Source organism: Arvicanthis niloticus, chromosome 7 (genome assembly GCF_011762505.2).
Source record: "Arvicanthis niloticus isolate mArvNil1 chromosome 7, mArvNil1.pat.X, whole genome shotgun sequence".
NCBI classification, from domain to species: Eukaryota; Metazoa; Chordata; class Mammalia; order Rodentia; family Muridae; genus Arvicanthis; species Arvicanthis niloticus.
In genome coordinates, this window is record NC_047664.1 from 8,461,630 (window position 1) to 8,479,558 (window position 17,929).

The window sequence follows — 17,929 nt, forward strand, 5'->3', positions numbered from 1 at the left end:
TTGATGTCATTTTAACATTAACATGCCTTTTTTTCTTTTTAGTGTCTCAGTTTATTTTCTTTTTGACATAACAAAAATGCCATGACCAAGGCAACTTATAAAATAAACTATTTGGGGTTCACAGTTACAGAGGATTAGAGTCCAGGATCATCATAGTGGGGAACATGGCATGAGACGAGCTGGCATGATGCTGCACCAGTGCTGAGAGCTCACATTCTGATAAACAAGCATGATGCAGAAAGAAACAGGGAAAGCTAACTGGTAACGGCAAGGGCTTTGGAAGCCCCAGTGACAGACATCCCTGCTCCTACAAGGCCACGCCTCCTAATCCTTCCTAAGTGTTTCCATCAGTTGGGAACCAAGCACTCATATATATGAACATATGGGAGTCATTCTCATTCAAAACACCATCTTTATGATGAAATAAATGTGAAATGTAATACAAAATAAATATATTTTCATTGCTTTGAATACCACAAATGCTTCATATGTGCACAGTAAGTAGCTTATAGAGAAACAAAGTTGTTGTTGTCTTAAATAACTGAATTGGACGTGTTTAATTTGTCCTTTCAGGTTCATTGATCTTTATCTCAGGGGAGGTCCATATGCTCAGCTGATGACATCTGAGCTTTTTCAGTCAGGCTAAGCCATAATTACACACTTACTACAGGATGGGCACAGTGAGGGGGAACCGTGTCTTCTTTATTTTGAATCTGTGCAGGGGACTTTCTGGCGAGACTGTAGTGTGAACCGGAGGAGTTATCTCTAGCTCTTTATTTTACTATCTCTTTCCTGCTGTTTCATGAAGTTCTCCATTTTGATCACTGTTCCAGCTTTTGAATGTTTTGTTTTCTAGTTTATCTACTTGTCTCTTGACAAAATAATTTAACCCTTGACAGTCTGGGTCTTTTGTGAGCTAACAGTTTTTGTTTCTTCATGCAGATTTGATGAGAAGAGGGCAGTGCAGCAGCTAAGAGCATGTGGTGTCCTGGAGACCATCCGGATCAGCGCAGCAGGGTTTCCCTCACGGTGAGCCCAGGCTTCCAATGCAACTGAGCCTTCTGAGAGCAGTTCTTGAATAAGCTCATATGGGATTCTTTTTTAGGTGGACTTATCAAGAGTTTTTCAGCCGGTACCGGGTCCTAATGAAGCAAAAAGATGTGCTGGGAGATAGAAAGCAAACATGCAAGAATGTATTAGAGAAACTGATATTGGTGAGAATGGTTTTCACTTAACTGTTTCTGGAAAGGTCTTGTCATTCTGAGCAGAAAACCCCTGCAAACTTCTGTGTTAAACAGATTATTTGACAGATGGTTAAGTAGGGAAACACCTGGCAAAAGGTTAAGTGAGACTCACTGTGTTTAGTGTGACAGAAGGAATTGGATGCTGATCACCAACACCAGACAGCCGTTATGAACTCAAACTTGAGGTACAGCCCTTTAGTTTGATCATTGTCAACAAAAATGTTTTTAGTACTTAGTCATGGAAAACACCAGATATAATTAAGGGGGAAATCCATTTGTATTTTTAAAGACAATCCATTTTAAAGATGAGCATCTAGATTATGTCTACTAGATTATATCACATATTGGGTAAAGACTGGAGCAATGGCTCAATACAAGAGCATAGACTTGACTCAGGAGGATTTGAGTTCACTTTTCAGGACACGTGTGTGGCTCACACCACCTCTGGCCTTCTCGGCCACTTACACATTCACATAGATATCCTTGCAGAGACACTCACATGCATACATATAACTAAGAATCTTAAAATAACAAACATGACCAAATACAATGCAGAGGAAGCAGGAGAGAAGTCAAAGGAAATCAAAACCCTATCCATTATGAGGAGGAAAAATAATTTCATGAGGTGTGAGATTTGAGTCAGGCACTAAAGAATGAGTAAGTTTGGATACAAATGGAACTAAGCTATAAAGAAGGAGAAAATACAGAATTTGCTAATGTGGCTGGAGAAATGTTTTAGAGTTCCTGCTTGCAGAGGACTTAAGTTCGATTTCCAGCATCCACACTGGGTGGCTTGCAACTGCAACTCCAGCTTCAGGAGATCCTTCTTCTGATTTATGTGGGTACCACATATACACATATACTCATATATACACATTCACATAATAAAATAAATCTCTAGAGATAGAGAGAGCTGTAGATAAAAACACTTGCTGCTCTTGCAGAGGACCTAGGTTTGGTTCCCAGCACCTACCTGGGATGTCATAACTATACTTCAAGTTCCAAGGGATCCAGCATCTTTTTTTGGATTCCACAGATACTGTCATAACAAAGTAAACTTTATATACATGCAAGCAAAACACTCCTACACATAATTTTTTCTTAAAAAGGGGGAAACAGTAAGATGGCCTTTTATGAGGTAAGAGTTGTGTATGAGACGTGAGAGAAATTGTTAGGATAGATGGTGGTGCTCTAGACAGTCTATTTTGTACAGTCACCTACAGGGTTTGCTAGACACAGATTGCTAGCCTCTACCCCTCAAATTTCTGATTCAGTTGGTCTGGGATGAGCCCAATAATTTAACAACCTTTTCCCCTATACTTTTTTTTCTATTCTGTAAATAGAACCCAGGGCTTTGCGTATACTAGGCAAATATTGTACCACTGAGCTAAATCCCATTATCATTTGCATTTCTAACAGTTCTCTGGGCCTACACAGTACACATAGAAAAATCTCTAAGTGGAGTCTTGATGAGTTTGAGATTCATGAAAAGGTTACTTAAAAATTATTTTTCTTGTACCTCACTATGAAGTACTTACTCATAATTACTAGCTATTAATTAAATGTAATTCTTCTTTGATAATGTTTTTCTTCTTTGAGAGAACTAAGGATCCCATTTTAGTAATGATTTTTAAGATTTAATGTGATTTTTGTTTATTTTTTGTTTTTTTAAATTTAGCCCCACTCCTTTCTAACTTGGGTTCAAATAGGAATATGAAGCAGACAGCTGAGACAGTCCTCCAGCTGCCTCCTCACCCAAACCACTCCAGGTCTGGACCCAGTGGAGGCAGAGGTAGTAGCTGAGATCTGCAGTGGAAAAGAACCTAGCTAGGGTTCCTATGTAAATGTTATTAAATCAGTTTAGACTTTCCAAATATATGTTATAGTTTCTAATTTTTTTTTTTTTGCTTCATGTTTAAAGAGATATGTGCTTAATGCAAAAACTGAGTTTCTCTATCTTTTGCCTAGAATTTCAGACACAGTAGGGATTAATATATGTAAATTCTACTCTTTTTTGATATGAATATGGGTAATAATTTACATACTTACACCTGAGTTAAATCACCCAAATCACATGCATATCTCCATCAACTCTACAGCTCTGCTTACAAACATCAATGCAATATACATAGTTGGATTTTTTATGAAGGAAATCTTCTACAGTCTTCTAAACCTTTGACAATCTGTAGAAGGTTTTAAACACCATTCACGAGGTTGTATCTATTTTTAGATACTGTTGAGGTAAACTGATACACATGTAGAAGCATATCCTTAATATAAACACAGGGATTTGGAAGGATTGGTTGTTGGTTTGTTTTTGTTTTGTTTTTAACTTTTATTTTGTGTGTTTTTCTTCCTGCCTTATTCTTCATACTGGTGTTTTTGTTTCTTCAGCTGCTCATGGATTGTACAACCTGATGTAATCTAGAAGCGGGTCAGTCAAAGGGAGTGTCAGCATCTCCATCTCCTTGAGATGTTTAAAATCCAAACAAGCAAATAGTAGCTGCGTAGAATCCACAACCAGTTTTGGGCCTCAGATAATAATTCCAGGTAGAATAATTCTGGAAAATAACTCTTAGGCTACCATTTTCTCTAAAATCCTTTCTGTCTACACAACTTATAAAGGATCAGCAATCTGGCTCCATTAGTTCATTGAAATGTAGCTCAGGTTTTAGATGATAGATTCAGCTTTGTAATGATTCTACTTCTAGTTTTTTTTTTTTTTTCCATCTTTAATTTCTTTTATAAGGTCATTATTTCTCCTTTTATTTTTTTCCCCTAAAATAGGACAAGGATAAATACCAGTTTGGTAAGACAAAGATCTTTTTTCGTGCTGGTCAAGTGGCCTATCTAGAAAAATTGAGGGCTGACAAACTGAGGGCTGCCTGCATCCGGATCCAGAAGACCATTCGTGGGTGGCTGCTAAGGAAGAGATACCTGTGCATGCAGAGGGCAGCCATCACAGTGCAGCGATACGTGCGGGGCTATCAGGCTCGATGGTAGGTCTCCCTATCGTCTCATGGGCCTCGTCCAGTTCATGGTCCATTCTAGGACAGGTCTGAATCAGAAGATAGTGTCTCAGTCACTATTAGTTTCAAAGCTTAGCAAATTAACTCACAAGACCATTTCAAGGAATAAATTCTTACTTAGAGTTATGATAATAAAGATTTGAATTGCTACCAACTTAGGTCCTTAGAACTTGTACATCTTTTACTTTAACATGGAACTTGAAGAAATTGTATGTAAATTATAATAACCACAAAAATGAGACAGGTAATCTTGACTACTGAGGGGCAATTAACTGAGAAAGGTTCTAGCAAAGAATTATTTTTCAGCATGAAATACTGAAATACATATACAGACAGTTTTAATTTAAAGGAACAAGTACAAGTGAATTGATGGTGAAGAACATATACTCAGATTCAAGAAATGATGGTACTTAATCCATGACCTAAGATAACTAGTAAAGTAAGTTTGGAATTGCAGTGTGTATCAGTTTGCTGTGTGAAGGGAACATAGCATGGAACAACGATCCTGTCCTAGAAAGAGTAAAGCTTTATGAACTTCCTTTTCTTTTTTGTAAAATGTGGCAATATGAGACATCCTGCTTTTCAAAATTAGAGAAACACCAATGAGAAAATACGTCAGAAGCTACACATTGCTAAACAAATATAAGTGAGTGTAAGTGCCTACTTGTGGTGAATGTTAGAATACAAACAGTGAGGCTCTGCTCAGGATACCTAAGACACTGACATTGATGGTTTGCAGTCATGATGACTGACAGTGGACCCCTCTTGTCTTTGGGCAGCTATGCTAAGTTTCTGCGCAGAACCAAGGCAGCAACCACCATTCAAAAGTACTGGCGGATGTATGTGGTCCACAGGAGGTACAAGACTAGACGAGCTGCCACAATTGTTCTTCAGTCTTACTTGAGAGGCTACTTGGCAAGAAATAGGTATCGCAAGGTAAGACACTGTTTTCAAGGCTGTTCATGCATTCCAGTAATATTCGCCATATTCTCCATCTGCACAAAGTACCATCCAGACAGCTGTGGGCCAAGAAGCCGTGTACCAACAATTGAATTGTTTGCGAGTATTAAGGAATTAGATACACTTGTTAACAAGACAATACAAAAGAAAATACACTTCCCATTTCCATTTGTCTCTACAACTTGTAAAATTGAATAAGTGAGTGTGAAATGAAAACCACAAACTTGGTTGCTAAAAACAACAGTACTTATTTTCTCAGCCTTCAGGAGGCCAAAAGTCCAGAACCACTTAGCTATAATCAGGGTATCAGCAGTAACGCATTCTCCAAAAGCCCAAGACAGAATGCATTCATCGTTCCTCCCAGTGGTGGCCTACAGTCCTGTACCTGTGGCCACATTGCTCCTGTCTCTGCTCTATTTTATATCATGTCTCTAACAAAAATAATCATGGGGCTGGTTAGATCCCTAGAACCCTCGTCATGGAAGGAAACAATCAGCTCCCAAGTATGTTACCCCACAAAATAATTGTGTTCTAAAGAGATTTTAAAAAATTATGATGGTATTTAGATCCCACCTTCATAGTCCAGGATAATATTCCCATCTCAAGATCTTTAACCTAGTCATATCTATGAAGTCCCTTTTTCCAAATAAAACCAGAACTATAAGTTCTAGGGATTAGGACGTTATGCCATGGGGGCCTATTATTCAGATAGACGCAGAGAGGTAAACTATACAGATAGGTTAAGCATATGACAGAAGATCAGTCTAAGGAGAAGACCTTAGAAGAGTTTATCATAGTGTAGAGAAAACAGCAATATTTGTATAGTTAAAATTATATTGACTAGAATATAGTATGTCTTTGATTCAGTGTGTGTGTGAAAATTGTGCATACGTTTGTAGAGACCATAAAAAGACTTGAGTTGTCTTCCTTATTACCTTGAGACAGACTCTCTCACTGAACCTGAAGCTAGTCAGCCAACAAACTCCCAAGACCAACTTGTTGCCACCACAGTTCTGGGGCGGTGGAGATAAGTGTCTATGTGGGTGCTGGGGATTCACACTTAGGTTCTCCTGTCTGTTTAGCAAGCAATTCTTATCCATTAAGCCATCTTCCAAGCCCAACAAATCTTTTTTGCATGTGGCACTGGATTGAATTCAAAACTGCATGCATAATAACCATACAGTTGTCTACTAAGCTCTCTGTCTTAAAAGTAACCTTTGTATCTTAGAATAATTAATGTTACTCTGTAGATCATAGATCACTGGTGAATCTTTTCTAAAACATTCATGTGTGCATGCATGCGTGTGTATGTGTGTGTAGAGGGGGCACACACATGTATGCCATTGTGTAAGTGCAGGTGTCAGAGGACAACTTGCAGGACTTGATTCTGTCTATTATATGAGTTCCGGGGTACAAACCCTTTCCTAAAAATTGTTCACATTGTCTCTGCCTAATGGTTTTTAGTAACAAGAAATTTATCTCATAAGGTAACCATTTCTTCTAACTTTATATATATGTACATTTTTTTGTATATATATATATATATATATATATATATTAAAGAGACTATCGTGATTTTATTTTACATTTTCTTGTTTTTAGCTTTTTCTTTTAAACTCTATATTCCTCTATCTTGGCATCCATAAAATATTCCTGTTGCATTAAAAACAACAGCAGTAGGAAATCCTACTAGAATGATACACCTCAAATGTGTTAGACAAGTACATCAACTTTAGGCTGAGGAAGGTGGCACTCACTTTTAATCCCAGGACTCAAAGGACAGAGGCAGTTGGACCTCCGTGGGCTTGAGGCCAGCCTGGTCTACATAGTGAGTTTCAGGACAACCAAGGTTACTTAGAGAAACCCTATCTCAAACAAACAAAAGCACCACCTTCAAAAGTGGGGTCAATAAGTCATTAATAATCTTTATCAGGGGCTCAGCCTCTCAGCCAGTTTACTGGCTATACACATGGCCTCATGTACCAGCCTAAAACACAGCAACTCAGTGTAGTGAAACAATCTCTTATTTTAATAACACATAATTCATAAAGTACCAGGTTCTTAGTTTTATAAGGCCTCCTACCAGCAGAAATCATATAGTAATAAGGAAACTGATGCATTTGTGCGTGTGTGTGTGTGTGTGTGTGTGTTCACATGGCCACATGCAATAAAATGTAATTATAAAAGTGAACATTGAAAGTGTATTTGGAATTTGGAAGATTTCATATATATATATATACACACACACACGTATATATACATATATGTATACATGAATGATGTGCCTTTATATTTCTGTGATATATAACCTACATAAAACTGTGGTTGATTTAATTTTTTCTTCCTCTCGAGGTATAGATTCTCAATTTGACATACATAGTCAGATAGACTTGAACTTTGAGTCTAGTCTAGAGTCTCAGGTTATCTTCCTTTTTCTGCAGATACTCCGTGAGCACAAAGCAGTCATCATTCAGAAATGTGTCCGTGGCTGGCTGGCTCGTACACATTATAAGAGGACCATGAAAGCCATCATCTACCTTCAGTGCTGTTTCCGGCGGATGATGGCCAAGCGTGAGCTGAAGAAACTCAAAATTGAGGCTCGCTCTGTGGAACGCTACAAGAAGCTCCATATTGGCATGGAAAACAAGATTATGCAGCTGCAGCGCAAAGTGGATGAGCAGGTGTGTTTCTAAAGGAGCCCTGAAGCTAGAGCACATCTGGAGGAACCCACTGGGATTGTTCTTAGTTACGTGAGTCTTAGGAACAGACAGGATCTTTTTTAACACAGCCTACTCCACCCTGTCTTGTAATTTACACTTCACAGACCTCCTTCACCACTTATCTGTATGTACACTCTCTCCAACAGTTGTTTGGCACTGCAACGGCAAGAGAAGCAGGAAGATGCCCATGAGTCTGAGAAGCCCACAGTCTGTTTGCAGAGAGGAAATTCTATTGCTTAGCAGTAGTTACTAAATAGTATTTTAGCACATGCAAATGTTATAAAGGTAACTAAGAATATGTACATGAGATAAGGAGAGCAAGAGGAAAAGGGCCACAATGAAATAGGATTCATGGATTCTCTAAATGCAGTGAGAAATTTGAGATTTGTGAGGAACTAGTCTGTTTCTAGTCTGCTTTATCATTCTATTCATCTTCTGTCTAGTACATGGGCTTATTTTTGTATTAGCCTCAAGTTCTGACCTGTGGTAGATAGGTACTATCACTGAGCTAAAATCTCAGGCCTTAAGATAAACTTAGTGGCTTAAGCTTGTATTCTAAGTATAGAGGATGCTGAGCATGGACAGCTACCTCAAATTCAAGGTCATCCTGGGTTGCAGTGTAATACTAGGTCGAGGTTCTTCTTTAATTGCACAGGCTGGCCTTGAAGCTGCAATCCTCCTGCCTGCCTATCCAGTAGCTGCAATTACAGGTGTGTGCTATCACACCCAGGTTTAGTGCATGCTTTTAATATTACTCTAATGTATTTTCAAAGAGCACGTATCTATTTTATCTTTTAATTAATTGTTATTTATTTATTTTCATTTTATGGGTATTGGTATTTTGCCTGAGTACATGTCTGTGTACATGTGTGTGCCTGGTGCCTGTGGGAGCCAAAAAAAAAAAAAAAAGGGTCAGATTCCCTGAAAATGGGGTTACAGATGGCTGTGAGCCACCATGAAGGTGCTGGGAATTAAAGCACATTTTCTATAAAAGCAGCCAGTGCCCCCAATTAGTGAGCCATCTCTCTAGCCCTTCCCCCTTACTTCTGGATTAAAAATTAGGAAATTCTGGGACTGGAGGGATGGCTTAGTGATTAAGAGCATTCCAGAGTCCTCTGATTTCAGCTTTTAGCACTCACTAGGTGGTTCACAATCATATAAAACTATACTCCAATGGGATCTGATGCCCTCTTCTGGTGTGCAGGTGTACATACAGACAAAAATAAATAAATAAATCTTTACAAAATAGTTAGGAACTTAAGAATTTACTGCAAAACTTTGTGATTATGAGAAAATCAAATCTGTGTTGTATATTATATAAAACAGAATTAATTTCTCTGTGCTGTTTTTTATTTGTATAATGAAGAAGCCATTGGTTAGATTATGGAATGTGCCAAGAAGTTTAGGAACTAATGCTCATATCCTTACCTACTTACACTAAGGAAATGTGTTGCCATTCTGTCCTGGTTCTGATGTTCAATGTGGTTGTTTTATTGTCATTTGTTTTGTTTGTTTGTTTGTTTGTTTGTTTGTTTAAGACCGAGTCTCACTATTTAGACCAGGCTGGCCTTGAACTCACAAAGATCCACCTGCCTATGCATCCCAAGTGCTAGGATTAAAGGAAAGTGCCACCACACCCAGTTCAATGTTGTTTTTAATGCAAGGTTATATTATGATCATTTTAGTACAGCAAATTTGGCCATCTCAATGCTGTGATGCTGTCATAAGAATTTATAGCTGGAATATCATGGTATAACCTGCCCTTAATCCAAGCATCTCTGGCAGATCTTTATGAATTTGAGGCCAACCTGGTCTACATAGTGAGTTCCAGGCCAGCCAAGGTTACATAGTGAGACCTCGTCTTGAAAAAAGAATTCATAGTGGACTTGTTGGTGCACACCTATAATCTGAGGATCGTGAGTTAGAGGCTTTTGGGTTGCATTATAAGTTCCAGAATAGCTGGGCTAAATAGTAAGACCCACTCTCCAAAACAAAACAGAAGGAAAAACCTAGAAGAGTCTAATTAATCGGCAGTAATGGTTTCCTCACTGCATACATCTGGTCATTCATATTATTAATATTTACTTATTGTTACTGATGTTTGTATTTAAAGAATAAAGACTACAAATGCCTCATGGAGAAACTGACCAATCTGGAAGCAGCATACAACTCTGAGACTGAAAAACTACGAAATGATGTAGAACGTCTTCAGCTAAGCGAGGAGGAAGCTAAGGTTGCCACTGGGCGGGTCCTTAGTCTGCAGGAAGAAATTGCAAAACTCCGAAAAGACCTGGAACAAACTCGATCAGAGAAAAAGTCCATTGAAGAACGAGCAGATAAATACAAACAAGAAACTGATCAGGTAGGAAACAATATTTGCATCCCCACTGCCACTTGTAACAAAGTAAATGCTATCATCCTGACCTAGTCCATGTGAGTTTATATTCATTTTATTCAAAGACATACTGCAAGTTGTATTGGGCTTACTGTTTGTATCAATGTTTCCCAAATACCTCTGCCCATGATCAACAAGTAGGTTGTAGTCTTGGGGCAGAACATTTAACTCTAGTGAGAACAGAAACAAAGCAATGTTTCAACAGTGAAATTAATATCTATGTACTGTCTTAGTCTGTGTCTTAGTTAGGATTTTATTGCTATAAAGACACACCATGACCAAGGTAACTCTTACAAAGGAAAACATTTAATTGGGGCTGACTTATAGTTTCAGAGGTTTAGTCCATTATCATGGTGGCGGGAAGCATGGCAGCATGCAGGCAGACATGGTGCTAGAAGAGCCGGGAGTTCTACATCATGATCCAAAGGCAGCCAGGAAGAGACTGGCTTCCAGCAGACAGCCAGCAGGAGGGTCTCTCTTTTGTATTATGTGGAGCTTGAGCACTGGGAGCCCTCAAAGCTTGCCTACACAGTGACAGACTTCTTCCATGGATATATCATATACCTTCTAATTTAATTCTTTTGAGACAAGGTTTTACTGTGTAGCCCTAGATGCCCTTGATTTACTGTATAGACCAAACTAGTCTCAAACTCATAGAGACCTGACTGCCTCTGCCTCTCAGGTGCTGGGATTAAAGGCATGTACCACTATGCCTCACCCCAGTTTTCTTTATTTCTTAAGCATGAAGTTATATGGAAATAAATACATCAATATTGCTCTAAAGTCAGTACTTATTTAAACATCAAATTTTAAAAAGGATCCATTCTTATGAAATTCTTAGAAAGTATCATATAGAAAAATTGCTCTTAAATATAAAATGAAAGTATCAGAAAGCCCTCAGTGAATTTCTAAAGCTAGAAAGCTTTCACGTAGTGAAAGGATTATAAGAGCCACAGGCCAGGGAGAGCTACCTGAAAACAGTGTCTTCAGGACATCGAATTATTACTGAACTCATGAAAACCCACACAGTACCAAGTCAAATGAGCACCATCACTGTCCTTGTCCTCCAAGAAATCTCTAGTCTATTAGAGAAGACAAAAAGTAAGGTATTCATAAGGACCTAAAGAGGAAAATGCAGAATCTTGCAACAGCCCAGAGAAAAGGCTTCTATTGGAGGTGGTTTTCATGAAGCTTCTCTGGAGAGAGTAAATTTGAGACAAGTGTGACAGGTGACAAGACATAAGTAGATGAAGTCTGTGACTGTCGTATGGGACATCTGGGTCTGCTGCGGCCATCTCAGCTTGGTGTTTCATTTCATAGCTGGTGTCAAACTTGAAGGAAGAAAACAGTTTGCTGAAGCAGGAAAAGGAGACCCTCAATCACCTCATTGTGGAGCAGGCTAAGGAGATGACAGGTAAGGTTTGTGTGGTCTCAACCTAGCATACCACAAACTTCAATCCTAGATTTCTTAAGTTTGACATTATGTTATCAGTTACAGTATTGCTTAGAACTGAAATAAGTTTTAAAAGTTTTGTCTATCATCTGTACATTTACAAGCAAAAGTCCCAAATATTTTAATAAAATTAGTGAACTTACAAACTTGATCTCTGGTCTCTGTGTGCCAATATGAAATTACATTCAGTATTATATATGTAGCTTTTTAAATTTTTTGTTTTATATTTATGTTTTTAGTTTATAGGATTCTGTTGATTTAATAAGAATTTTTGAGTTAGTTTATGGATATTTATATATTTATATGTTCTTTTACATATGTACACACAAACATACATCTGTGCATTTGTTTTACTACCAAAACTTGCTTTGAGCTTGAAGTCTTCCTGCTTCACCCTTCCAAATGTGCCTCCATACCTGGCTATTTGTGTATTTTCAAACTGACATAATTGTAAACATTTATAAGAACATACAATAATTTGGTATATATGTAGTATATGTAATGGTCAAATCAAAATAATTAACATTTTCATTGCCTCAATCTGTCATTTCTACTTGTGATCCTTCCCCCTCTTTCTACTCAGCTGTATTTTGGGATCTTTATCTAACTTCTCTCCAACTCCCCTCCCCCCACTCCCTGCCCCTGCTTTCCCAGTCCCTGGTGACCATTTTTCCATATTCTCTTCTATCAGATTAAAGCATCTTTAATTAGTGAGAACATACACTGTCCTAGGCCTCACTTATTTATATCTTAGTAAAACACTTAATGTCATCCTACTAAGTTCAGCTGTCTTTACTACCAAAACATGAAAACTAATGTTTAAAATAAAGGACTAAGTAAATATGTACATTTATTCTTTGATTATGGGGTTGATTAAAATACTCATAGATAAAAGGACTCCCTCAGATTGGCCTGTGGGCATGTTTCTTGTGGAGTACTTTCTTAACTGCTAACTGCTATGGGAGGGCTCAGCCCACTTTGGGCTTTACCATCCCTAGGCAGGTGGATACGGGCTGTACAAACAAAGTAGCTAAATGTGAGCCTATAAGCAAACCAGTAAGCACTATAGTTTCTGTTTCAGTTCCTACTTCTAAGTTCCTGCCTGATTTACCTAAAAAATGGACTAAAGGTAAAGAAAACCCTTTACTCAGCGTCTTATCACATTGGCAGATGGAGGCATTCTGAAAGTAATCCAGAGTAAAGATCAGAGAGGTAGTAAGGAATGACTGAAGGGTTTCCTTTAAGACCACAGTGATAAGAACTTTCTGTACTTGCCCTCTGATTAAAGGTGATAGAGAGGAAGAAGAAATCCTGAAATTAATACTTAACTAAAAAACAAAGTGAAGACAAGAAGCCAGAAGAAAATGTTAAGAGGGACAAAAGGAAATTGTCACTGAAGTATGGAAAAAGAAGGCTTCTCAGATGTAGCCTGTCAGGGAGGGATCCAGAATGATGAAAACATGTCTTGGAAAATATACAGTGTTTTTTTTTTTTTTTTTTAATTGATTCTAGGTATAAAGGATTTGCCTGGAAGACTTGAACTAGTGTCTATAAACTGGTGGGAATAAAGGACAATTTATAAACCAACTGTTTTAGTAAGATATAAATAAGTGAGGTCTTGGGAAATATTTCTCATTCATTAATTTACAAATTCTGGAATCCCTCCCCTAGGAAGGCACTGTGGAAGCATCAGGGGAGTGGTAGTGACAAGGCCCTTGCATTTGTGCCTCACAGAGCTGGAAGAGAGTCAAATGATAGAGCAATAGAAGCAGGTAGGGCAGTTTGAGAGCAACCCACGAAATATAAGAATACAAAGAGCAAGCATATTGGTCAGAAACCCGATATTGCAAAAGTAACTGAGTTACTAGGTTATAATATATAGCTTCTTTTTAAAAATGTTTTTTAAATTTAAGTTTATATGTAAAAATAATTTTTAAATTCCAAGTTTTCCTTTTCCAGCCCCAGCTCCCAAATGATGACTCTGGGACTAATTTTTATTATTAAATGCTTATGCCATAAACTTTAGCTCATTTTCTAACTAGCTCATAACTTATGTAACCAGTTTAAACTTTTCTTTGTCTACTGTTGCGAACCGCACTGCCCCACACTTGGGGGCCACTATGTTGCTGTCCACACTGCCCCACACTTTGGCGCCACTGTGTCCCACCCAAGCTGCTGCTCTGGTCTGTGGGTCAGGGTCTAACAAGAGAGAGCGAGGGAAGAAGGGGAAGAGACACAAAGAAAGGAAACAAACCAGAGTGTCTCGTTTATTGTCTCCCCTCTTGCAAGGAAATCCTGGGTATTTATAAGCACAAGCAGGGGAACACAGCTGAAGACTCTTTACCACGTGCACCATGCAGCTGGGGTCACTAAACAGCAAAACAAGATATGTGGGATAAACAAGATGTTTATCCGAGTGTGCTCAGCTGTTGTAGGCTGTTGAAAAACAAGTCTCTTGTCAGGGTATATGGCTCAAGATGGCTGCAAAGCTGATAGCCACTTTCTGCTAAAAGTCGGCTCCCAACAGTCTACCATGTGGTTACTTACTCTCTTCAGTCCTGGCTCACTTCTCTCTCTCTCAGTGTCTCCCTGGGTTCATCTACCTGTCTCTCAGGGCTCTCTTCACATCTCTCTTTTATCTCTTACTATTTCCCAGAATCCTCTCTTTTCCTGTCAGTGTCCCACCTTCTATTTCCTGGCTCAGCTCATTGGACATTTGTTTCTTATTGACAGGTGATTTTTGTAAGAGATTCTCTCCACACTTCTGTGTATGGGTGTTTTGTCTGCATTTACACCTATGTACCATGTGTATGCCGAGTGTCTGTGGAGGTCAGAAGAGGGTGCTGGATCCCCTAGAACTGAAGTTACAGGTTGAAGCCACCATGTGGGTGCTAGGAATTAAACCTAGGTCCTCTGGAAGAGGGCCAGTCCTCTTCACTGCCGAGCCCCACACATAGCTTCTTTACTTCTTATTACCTGCAGTTAGTGACTAATCTCTGAACTCCGGACTATGTCCAGCCAAAAGCAAGCTACAGGGAGAAAAGGCAGAGTGAGCTGGGTAACTGGAAAAGTTAGGGTTCCTTGAGCAACACATGAGAGATGAGGAAGTAAATAGCACAGTGAGCAGCACCTAAGCACTCAAGTTAGAAGTGGAGGGTAATGGATGACAAGAGTTCAGGGTGCTAGAAGAGTATATGACAGAACCATAGGATGGACATACAGACAGAAACTATAGGGCAGGAAGGCCAAGCTCCTTTAAAAGACACCATTGTCCTAAAGAATGGCTTTTTGAATCATTATTTGGCCAAAATAATTTATGAATATCATAGTTAATAAGATGGTTCATCACCAGGCCTAAGGACGTAAATTCAATCCCTGAGACACATGATGGATGAAGAGAATTGATTCCCATAAGTTGTCCTCTGGCTCCCACATGTATACAGTGACACACACACACACACAGTACAAATATTTTATTGGAATTTATGGGATAAAAAAAGTCACTGCTTTAGTTATATGAATAACCCAAGAGACTACTACTGATATATAGATATAGATATATTTGCTTTGTTTTGTTTTATTCTTGCTTACTAGAAAAGTATGTAGTGGAAGTTTATCCAATTTTCTTGTAATCTCAGTGTAGTGATACACACCCATAATCCTAGCACTGAGGAGACTGAAGCAGGACGGACTGCATAGCTCTAGTGCCGGGTTAGGCAGGGCTACATAGCAAGACTGTCTGAAAACAAACAACTAGGAATGTGTGTAACCAGTGCATGAGGCACTGGGACCAAAGCTCTAGTGCATGGAGAGCTCCATAGATGAGGCCGTCGTAGTGACTTAATTTGGAGTCATGCTTCCTTCTCTCCCGCAGTCACAAAATTCTCTCAGGCCTAAAAGTTAATTCCACTAAGAGAAGCTAGAAGTCAGTGCACCTGTTTACATTCTTGAATTCTATGGAATCATTTTTGTATACATGGCCCCTTCAGTTTTGAGGGAGGACTGTGTTTGTTCTGTTTTATTTTATAAAGTTTATTATAATATTGAACAGATTCCTGGGCAATACTTCATCCTAGGTTGAATAAAAGTTGCAATCTAGATGCTAAGTAAGAATGAAATTGCCATCATCTGTAGCACAAGGAACAGTTTTTTTTTTTTTTTTTAAATTGATTTCTTATGCTCACCTGTGGCCAGAGGCCCTGCTCAGGAGCTTTTGCCTTAGCCCCTGAACTGCTTCTGTTACACTTTGATTTCTGATGGGAGGCAGACTTCCTCATCTGTCTCTTTGGACTGCTCCAAAGGTTTTCTTTTACCACCTTTGTGGCCTGACATGTCACCTGTCACCATTTTACCAGTCCCTGATCCCCGATATCCTCTTGTGTATTTCAGAAACTATGGAGAAGAAGTTAGTAGAAGAGACAAAACAACTGGAGCTTGACCTGAATGATGAGAGGCTGAGGTACCAGAACCTTCTGAATGAGTTCAGTCGTCTGGAGGAGCGCTATGATGACCTCAAGGAAGAGATGACCCTGATGCTGGTGAGTTCAACACTTCTGTGCTTTGTTTTGCTTTTGTCTAAGGGTCTTGCTGAATAATGAGCCGTAGGCTCCTGAGCCTTCTGTTTCTACTTCCCTAGTGCTGCATTGCAGGCACAGACCCTGATACGTGGGTTCGCTTTTTGTTTCTTTTAATGAGAATTTTTAGTCATCTGTAAAGGTAAGTAGAATCATAGAATGAGCCTCCATGTGCTACATGTACCTATCACCCAGTTCCCAAACAGTCAACATAGCTCTGCTTTCGCTTCTACCCATCACCATCTCATAGGTTATATTACTTAAAGTAAATCCCAGAAATTATGCAACTTTACGTATAAGTTCTTCAGTAAAGTCAAATACTTTAAAGATGGGGCTATAAGATAGTATAAGGTTGGTATATCAAGACTCTGCTTCCTACATTGAATGACAGTGTAAATCTAGTATATTTATATTACATTTTTATTATATGACGATTTTATTCACTAGATCTTATCATTTCCAAGTTAAATTCCCATAGAGAGAAAATTTAGTACCTGTTAGAGTAATTTATGTTCGCTGTTCCAAGGCCTCTTCTGTCCTTGCCAGTGCACTTCCCACAGAGAGTTGCTCTACTCATCTTCTTACCAGGAAGCCGAGTTCTCTGGCACTCTTGGTCCTTAAAGGTAACCTAGTAGAGCAAGTGGTCGGAGTGCCCAAAGAGTGAAATAAGTTGGTACCTGTAGGATAGAGTATTTACTTCAACTTTTGTTAATAGAAGGATTTGATTGACAGAGATCTTTAAAACATAGTGAACTAGTGTTTGCAAGGCTTCACAGGTGAGAAAACCTGATGTAAGGCAAGTCAGAAAACACATTTAAATCCCACATTGGATGACTGTTCTGCACCTTACTAGTCCATTCTAGTTTACAATAGAAGAGGGCCACTATGATCTGAAGAACTTTGCCTGAGCCTTGTCTTTCTTGATCCCCAGGCTGTTTAGGCCCCACTCAAACCTCTGCTCCTTCACATCCTGTCCTCCACAGCTTTCCCTAGCATTCTGTTCCTCTCCCACAGTGTTCTGAGTCCCCACAGTTCCATTCTTTGATACAATTTTTTACTCTACTTATTGGAAAATTGTACCACATTAATGGTTAATCTGTATTTCTGTTATAGTTAGGACTAAGCTTTGGATCTTACTGGATACTTTGATGGCCACTGGTACTTAAAAAACTACTCAAAGTACTACTGGAAACAAGATGATTCTTTGAGTCTTCTCTGTGCATTGGGTACAGTAGGCTGTCATGAGATGTCCTGCTTAATTTATCCCCTGAGTTTCCTAAACACTAATTGATACAGTAATCATGTGCCCTAAAAGTATCTCCAAGATTTCCTGAATCACCATCATCAGGATTCATGGTTAATGCTGGGCGGTGGTGGCGCACACCTTTAATCCCAGCACTTGGGAGGCAGAGGCAGGCAGATTTCTGAGTTCGAGGCCAGCCTGGTCTACAGAGTGAGTTCCAGGACAGCCAGGACTACACAGAGAAACCCTGTCTCGAAAAAACCAAAAAAAACAAAAAAAAAAAAAAACAAAAAAAAAAAAACAAAAAAAAA

The 17,929-nt window shown here is 38.9% G+C and overlaps 1 protein-coding gene across 4 annotated transcripts in view; it reads left to right on the forward strand.

The window, feature by feature from the left end:
* Positions 1-17,929, forward strand: part of Myo5a (myosin VA) — a 152,932-nt gene that overhangs the window by 91,376 nt on the left and 43,627 nt on the right. For all 4 annotated transcript variants that reach the window (XM_076937882.1, XM_034509251.2, XM_076937881.1 and 1 more), the window contains exons 17-24: positions 943-1,029; positions 1,106-1,214; positions 4,032-4,243; positions 5,053-5,209; positions 7,675-7,914; positions 10,067-10,315; positions 11,669-11,762; positions 16,191-16,339. In XM_076937882.1, the coding sequence (XP_076793997.1) occupies positions 943-1,029; positions 1,106-1,214; positions 4,032-4,243; positions 5,053-5,209; positions 7,675-7,914; positions 10,067-10,315; positions 11,669-11,762; positions 16,191-16,339 (1,297 nt within the window). The remainder of the gene's footprint in view (positions 1-942; positions 1,030-1,105; positions 1,215-4,031; positions 4,244-5,052; positions 5,210-7,674; positions 7,915-10,066; positions 10,316-11,668; positions 11,763-16,190; positions 16,340-17,929) is intronic.